At 51.2% G+C, this 8,222-nt stretch overlaps 1 protein-coding gene across 1 annotated transcript; it reads left to right on the forward strand.

Annotated features, from left to right (window-relative positions):
* Window positions 1–1,981: 1,981 nt before the first annotated feature.
* On the forward strand, window positions 1,982–7,107 carry LOC132520787 (double homeobox protein 4C-like). The gene is made up of 6 exons (XM_060149489.1): window positions 1,982–2,024; window positions 3,758–3,912; window positions 5,338–5,445; window positions 5,883–6,020; window positions 6,547–6,661; window positions 6,779–7,107. Exons 1-6 carry the CDS (start codon window positions 1,982–1,984, stop codon window positions 7,105–7,107), a joined length of 888 nt encoding a protein of 295 aa, XP_060005472.1.
* Window positions 7,108–8,222: the final 1,115 nt, after the last annotated feature.

The following is an 8,222-nucleotide window of genomic DNA, read 5'->3' on the forward strand; positions in this document are numbered from 1 at the left end:
ATTGGAGATGTGGAAAGAGACAGCTTATGGAAGAGTTGGTGCTGTCAAGAGGGTGGGGGGAACACTGGGTCACAGTGTGCCATGAAACACTGAGATGCTTGTGGGTGCTTTCAAGAGGGTGGGGGGAACACTGGGTCACAGTGTTCCGGGAAACACTGAGATGCCTGTGGGTGGAAGGACTTGCACAGGCTCTTCCTAGAGCTAGGAACTGTGGCTTTACCATCTTGGTTGTCCAATGCTGGCCGCTCCAGAGAAACCTCAGAGCCCAGGGACAGGCAGCGGTACCTCCACAGGGAGGCCAGCGGTGCAGTGTGCATAAACACACCTGCGGGCTCTCAGGATTCCCTGGCTGCCATGCAGATCACAGCTTCTGCTCCCCCAAGCAAGCTTATCCCACCTGGATTGTCCAGGAGGGAGGTGATCCAGGTCTGGCAGGCAGTGCCTTCTGGGAGAAGCCAGCAAATCCCATGTTTCAGTGATTAATTTTCTCAGCCAAAACTTCCAACTACTCGGGAAAACCCCCCCTGATCCAACAAGATGGTCATGCCTCCCTCTGATCTCTGGCACTGCAGGACAAGGGACTAGGACATACACCTCCTCAGGACATCCTCCTGGGCCCCCTGGGACTTGCAGACACCTACTGGTCCTGGTGACATCCGTCCAAGGGTACCACCTGACAACCGACCTTAGTGGGTACAGAAAATCAAACACACAGATCACACAAACACCCTACGCGTGCACACACACACACACACACACACACACACACACACACACACCAGCCACGTTTTCATGAATTGCTGGTGTAATTCCTCTGATTGCCAACTGTTTCTGAATAAGCTCACTATCCTCATGTTAATCCACGTGGTGGCCAAAGAAGCATGGTGGCAAAAGAACACATTTGGCATGGTTCTGTATTTCTGGGTGGGGTTTCTTTTGTTGGTTTGTTTTAAATTTTTCTATTCTCTGCAGCCCAAATGCACCGATAATGTTGGGATGGCTGTACTTGGAATCCAAAGCTTTCCTTTCAAACTCAGCTGTGTCATCATCCATCATGTAACGTGCTACATATCCCTCTCCTTCCCCTTCCCCTTCCCCTTCCTCTTCTCCTTCTTGTACTTCTTCTTCTTGGTACAGATGTCAGTTGACCACTGAATGTGAAACCGACTCTGTCTTTTGTTCGCCAAGGATAAGCACTGAAAATAAGTTCCTTTCCTTGTGAAACATACACGTGTGGCATGCCCCTTTCTCTGGTCTCTCCATGGCATGTGAGCAACGGGATGGGTTTCAGAGTACCTCTGAAAAAGTCCCAAACAGCTGAGGACCATGGGTAGACACTAGATAAGCACTCAAGCTTAGTATGTGAATTATCGGGAACTCAAACCCCAGCCAAGGAAATGCTTTAGGAGTGTGAGGCAATGATGTCCTGGTGGTGATGAGGGAAGTGGGAAACGTACTCGATGCAAACTAGGCTCTAGGTTCTCTCTCCATTTGGGAAAGTACAGTGACACTCTTAAGCGTGAAGGACTCAGAGGTGGGGAATTCCACGGAGACGGAAAGTATGTGTGGAATGTTGAAAGGTGTGAAAAGGAGGTGGGGAATTCCACGGAGACGGAAAGTATGTGTGGAATGTTGAAAGGTGTGAAAAGGAGGTGGGGAATTCCACGGAGACGGAAAGTATGTGTGGAATGTTCAAAGGTGTGAAAAGGAGAGAGCACTTGACCCCAAGCATTCTGGAAAAGGATGACTAGGGCGGCAGCTTCAAAGGGACATGGGAGCCTCCGAGCAGGCCTTCCATTCCAACGCCCACTTGCCTCTCGGGATTCCTTCCAGCTTCTCAATTGGCAAGGAAGGGTTCAGCACCATCTGTGGCTATTTACATAAATAGGGGCGTGGCATCCTCATCCATTATAAACCCTGAGCTTCTGAGAACTGAACAGTTGGCCAGCACTTTCCGTGCCATCCCTGTGGGTCTCCCACCATGGATTCGTCCAGCTCATCCGGCACATACAGCACCTCCAGAGGTACGTTGCCCTCAGCATCTGGGCTCTGCAGTTGGATCATCCAAATACACTCATGCACCGCCCCGACCCAAGGGTTGATCACCACGAAGATTGAAGTTTCCCAATGACCACCAAATGGCATGCACTGATATGCTGGGACATGTTTCTGGAATCACTTGGGCAAAAGGATGCACCTTGGTTTGGGCATTTCACGTACATATTTCTGGTTTGCTGCTTCATTTGTTTTCCTTCTAGAAATCCACATGGAAGTTGGTAGCCCTGTTGCCTGACAATGGCTTCTCTACTAAAAATCCCAGCCTGTGGTTGCAGTGAACGGAACACGAGTATTTGATAACGTTCCCAACTAAACTGACACTCTTTTCCAGTTGACAGTGTTTGGGATTTTGAATTTGTTTCACATGTTCTATTCTTGCTGTTGTTGCGGATTTGCTCTGTTATGTTGCGTGTTCCATTTGAACTGGTTAACTTCCACGGTGTCCATGGAAATAATCCACATCCAGTATGTGTTAAGATTAGGAGACAAAGAGAGATTTTCTTTGAGCACAACTGAAAGCTAGAACCTGGGAAACAGAGATTCCAGGAGCACTCGAACTGTCTTTCATTAGACTCCAAGGTAGGCACTGCAGGAGTCTCTGGAAAGCCAAAATCTGCAGTGTGACAAGTCCGTTCTTTGAGTGCTTTCCAAATATGTTCCTTGGAGCTGGCAGGAAGGAAGGGCGCTTTTAAAGGGAGTCCCCGTTGGGGATCCGAAACCCTTGCCTTGTCTTGAATCCTTCCAGAGGGAGACCTGGAGACGACCCTACGTCACCGGCTGCCAGCTGCTAGGGCAGGTAGCCCTTGCAGAAGGGTTGGCATTGACCTAGAGTTGGAGAGATTTCAGGAAACTCAAGATCTCAAGGGTGTGCCGGACGTGCCTGAAACCACACCCTCCCTGGCCATCACACCCGGCTCCCACCTTAGAATGCAGGAAACAAACATCCATCCATTCCCGTGCTACAAGAAATAGGCAACCTCAAACAGGAAAGGGGTGGGGGGTAGCCCTTCAGACTGCCCAACTGAAAGAATAGCACGCACACGGGGAGAGTCACCATGACCTTGGTGACTAAAAGGGAAACTCATCTTCTGAGGAGTACTGGGCTGTTGTGGGTGTGTGGGTGGGTTGGCGCCATCAGACAGGGCAGCACGTTGGCCATGGCTCAAAAAAATAGGTTTTCTAAACAATCCTCTAGTGTGTTCTGTGTTGGGGGTTGGCTTGTGTGTTTGTCTGGCTTCATTTGGCTTTCGTCTACTTTCCTTTCCAATAGTGAAAGTGCAGATATGCTGTGCGAATGATAGTTCAGAAGCCAGGTTCCTATGGTTAGCATAGAGTTAGAGGTAAATCTGGTAGAAGCCATCAAGATTCTCCAAGGCCCCCACAGGTGGAAAATCCTTCCACCCGTTTTGGTCACGGTAGCCTGTTTTCCTAGGGCTTTCCCCTTCTGTTTGCATTGTGTCCTGTGGATCACTGGCGAATGGTGAGGTGATCCCCATAGCCTTGACCCTCAGCTTAGCTTGAGCCCTGAGGGTCCCACTCAGCGTGGCTTTCGGGGTGTACCCACGGTTTTTCCAAATGCAGAGTCTTCCCCTGGCTTAGAGCTTTTTCTCATGGCACAGGGACCAGCACTGGGCCGGCACCGTTGATTTGCACCTCCATGGATTCTCCCCTGACACGTTCCCCCTCTTCTCTCCCACAGGCCGACTCTCAAGACCATCGCGAAGGAGGAGGCTTGTTCTGAGTCTGAGTCAGAAGGACACCCTGCAAGCACTCTTTCAACAGAACCCCTATCCCGGGATAACGACCAGAGAATGGCTGGCACGAGAACTGGACATTCCAGAAAGCAGAATTCAGGTACAACCGAGTCTCTCGATCCATTTTCCCTCTCGGGGTCCATGTCCAGACGCAAGTTGCCCCACTCCAGTTGCACTCCTTACTCTAAGGCTTTCCTCTTTGGGGTGCTCCAGACAGCAGGAACTCGAATCTTGGCAAGAAGGTGGCTTCCTTTGGAAAACGTGGCCAGACTGAGCTGTGTGGCGAGAGGTCCATTCAAATGTGTGGTCAAGTATAAAGGGCGAGGGGCCAAGGAAGCAGGAAGGCCTGGTGGTGTCAAGGAGATGTTACCTTGATGGCTGGCCTCCGAGGAACTAGCTGTGCTGAAGACTTCCCTCTCTGGGCACGTTGGAGAGGAGTCACCAAAGTTAGGAACACCGTGCCTGCCACCTTACATAGCGTCGCCAAAGACTGATTGACTTTCCCTACGAACACTTTTTCTCAGGGTGTTCAATTTTCCACACACCACCATCAGAAATGTCTAAAGACATGCACACACACACGCACACAAGCACAGGTCCACGCTGCTGTTCGGCCTTGGGGAATGAGGTAGCATGCACAATGTTTCACTGTTGAAGACCAGGACACATATTCTGAAGATGGGGAGCGGGTACATAAGAGCCTCCTGACCTAAAAGTGATAGAGGCATGTAGTCCCTGAGTAGTAACTGTCAATGAGTAGTTCCCAGGCAGCATGAGAAGAGTGGTTTTCATGGGGGCACTTGCTAATGGATACGATTGCATGTTATGAGACAGTACTGCCTGTGGGGACATAAGAGAGGCAGGGAGACATGAATCGGGCATGGACTATGGGAAACGGGAGGCAAAGAGACCAAATGAGGGAAAGGAGATTGAGCCTGAGAGCCTGGGACAGAGACAGAGAGAGGGGAAGGCAGGCAGGCAGTCACTTGGGCAGCCGGGGGGGTCTCAACAGAGACAGACGTCAACAGGTAGATGTGGAGAATCGTAGACAGAGACCAAAAGACCCACAGAGAAAATGGTAGTTTTGATGAGAACGGCTGGGGCGGGGGAGAGAGACAGAGAGAGTTAGCTATCCATCCCATTCTGACTGTGGGAAAGCAAGCATTGTCTCCTCCTGTGTCACAAGTCATTACTCTGGACACCAGTAAGGTGACTCGAAGAGGAAGGATTATTTTCACGGACACAGATTGTGTATTCTGGAATCTGGTGCACTTCTTCAGAGGTAAAAGCCGGAGTCTACATTCTACATGCTAGTGAGACTTCAGTCCCTTTGAATCGTAAATATTTCCACTGGGGGCAGACGGGCCATACTGGGTCTCCATCAGTCGGCTTGCTGCTGGCCGACTGGCCGGCCGGCCGGCTGGCTGGTGCGTTTGTGCGTTTGTTCTATGGTGCATCCCTGCAATAGATCTTGGAAGTACGTGCATAAGCATTGAAAGACAAGGCTTTCTTTCTTTGTACCCAGGTTTGGTTTCAAAACCAACGAAGAAGACGCCTAAAGCAGAGCCGATTGCTGTCGGAGAATGCCTTCAAAGGAGGGCAGTCACAGCCGCTGCGGCCCCCACCACCTGAGGCTTTGACTCGAGGTAAGTACCCGGCATTCCATAGGCATTTCCCAAGAGCATCTCCTTGAGACAGAATCATCTATGAACGTGGATGACCATGGGAGGCCAAGAACGCTTCAGAGAGGAAACCATGATATCTTGGGTTCTTGCCCCATTCCTGTTCCACCCAGGAGCATCATGCCCCTCTTGGAGGGTGGGGAGATGCATGCCCAGGAAGGCTTGGAATCTTTGGGTCCAGAACCTGCCCGGACGTGCAGAAATGCCTTCCTCCGTCACATGAGGCGTTTTCACATAGCACTGAGTAAGGTGTATCGATGTATCGATCTTGACCTATGACATACCGCTTCCTACATACCACACACTGGATCCGCTGTGAATGTGCTGAAATTGGCCTGAATGTCCTCTCTTCTCTGTGTGTTCTTCTTTAGGAAGCATGGGAAGAGAGGCGAGGCGAAAGAGGACTTTCATCTCTCCTTCTCAAACAAGGGTCCTTATGCAAGCCTTTGAGAGGGATCGATTTCCATCTATTGCTGCCAGGGAAGAATTGGCTCACCAGACAGGAATTCCCGAACCTCGAATCCAGGTAAGTTCTCCACCAGTGGGTGGAACTTGGCTTCTCCCACGAGAAAGGAGTGTTAACCCTTGCGACGGGTTGTTGCTGGATATATGTAGGCTTGGAGACGGGGGATTGGGAGGAAGTTCCCTTCGTCTTACGAATACGCTACGGGGGCTGATCTGAAGGCATCCATTTCCAGAAGAGGACAGGGCAATGCAAGTCCTGGGCAGCCAGGGAGGGGCCTGAGTTTGTAGCTGGTCAATGCCAGCTCTCCTCAAAGACAGGGGTGGGGAGGGGTGCGGAGAGTGGTGTGAGTCCTGTGTTGCCCTGACGTCCTCCCGCATTTTCAAGAGCCAAGGTGAAAGCTCTATAGGAACAATGGCCCTTAGGTGAGGCCCAACAGTACTTGCCATGGGTCTGACAGATTGGAGGGCATGTCAGCTCAGGGCAGGGCAGGTTGGGGCGGGCTGGGGTGGGCCGGGAATGAGGCGGCGGCAAGTCGATCTGGATTGTCACGCTGCTAATGCTCCTGTCGCCCCATATGGTTCCCTAGATATGGTTCCAGAACCGAAGAGCTCGGCACCCAAAGCAGAGCGCTAGTGGGCCTGTGAATGCCTTAGCCAAAGGCCCTGATGCCACATCAGCTGTGACTGCCCTGTCGGACCAAAGCACCCTGCCCACTGTCCATAGAAGCTCTCATCGTTATCCTCCCTCTCATGCACCTGATAGCATGCAATCCCTTGCTGCGGCCACTGCTGTTTTCTCCCCCGCCTTTCTTGTGCCAGAGGCTTCCTATGGGTGCTGTGTGGGCCAGCCGTTGATGTTCATCATGCTCCAGCCCAGCCTGGCAGCCCTTCAGAGATGCCAGAACCCACAGCCTCTTCTGGCCACAGTTCCGTGGGGCGAACCGTCACATGCTCTCATCGCCAGTGGGCAGCCTGCCCAGGGGGCCATCTGGCCACCTGCACCACCAGAGACACACTTCTGGCAGCAGCAGGCAAGCTCAGGTGAAGAGACATCTCCCCAGCTGGAGCAACAGCCCCAGCGCTCAGCCCTTACAGGCTCCTCAAGCCTCCTGGATGAACTCTTGTCAGACGTGGACATTCTGGACTAGGCAGGCCCTTTTCTGAATACAGCCACAGAGGAAAAGGTTCTTGCGGCAACCCTGGAAGCCCCCCTCAGCGCGGAATAATTCAAGGCCCTGTTCGACATGCTGTCAGTCTCCCCAGTGCCCCAGGTTTAGGGGGAGGAAGGAAGGCCTTCCCCTGAACCACTTTCAAGCTCTCTTTCCTGGGACGCAGAGCTATGGGGGAGAGAAAGAAGAAACAGGCAACGCTCATGATATTGTCTGGCAGGAAGAACAAGGCAAGTTGACTGCCGTCAGCAACTTCGTTGTGCCCAGGAGCAATGTCATGCTCCACACGGGCTGTCACGAAGCATGCACACCAAGAGGGACACCCTCTCTGAAGCCTCAAGGAATTCAAACCTTCCAATGACAATGAGGAAGATCCAACGCTGAACTGGATTTCCCCATTGTATGTGACATTCCATTGATCCAATCAATAGATCTTGGCAATCAGTTCCAGTTCTTGGTTGTGATTTGGTTGCTTTGATTTCTCCCGCATTTCCTCTGGGAGTTGAAATCCCTCCCTTTGCCTGGGACAGCATGGAATTTGGTCCAGATACCCCTGTCTATTCCCGTAGCTTGTAGCCACAAACACACCCTAGTGGAATTACGAAAACCGTCTCTCAGTGACAACCTTCGCTTGCTTTCTTGGTGCATGTTGTGGAAGGATTTTGAATTTCATTAGGTCCCATTTGTTTATTTTTGTCTTTATTTCCATTACTCTAGGAGGTGTCTCAAAATAGATATTGTTGTTAGTGTTGTGATGTGAAATCTCATGCTTTCACTGAGCCAGCATCTGTCCCCATGTCCAAGTGCAGCACCTCCACTTTCCTTTGGGAACTAACTCTCACCTGCTTCCTGTCGAAAAATTTCGGGAGTCTGATCCCATGTTCCACCCATATGGAAGATGGGTGTATAATCCATTTATAGCCAATCCCATTTTCCATCCTGTGCTTGCTGTGACCAGTTCAAGGCTGAGAAAGTGACCCAAGCCAGACCAAAGACATTGAAAGTCATGAGTTTTCAAGGAGCCTTAGGGAAAGAGAAACCCTTCCAGCAAGAATGGAGATTGAGTGGGTTACATCCTGGAGTTGCTGGAGGCC

The sequence above is a fragment of the Lagenorhynchus albirostris genome, chromosome 5 (assembly GCF_949774975.1).
Source record: "Lagenorhynchus albirostris chromosome 5, mLagAlb1.1, whole genome shotgun sequence".
Classification (NCBI taxonomy): Eukaryota; Metazoa; Chordata; class Mammalia; order Artiodactyla; family Delphinidae; genus Lagenorhynchus; species Lagenorhynchus albirostris.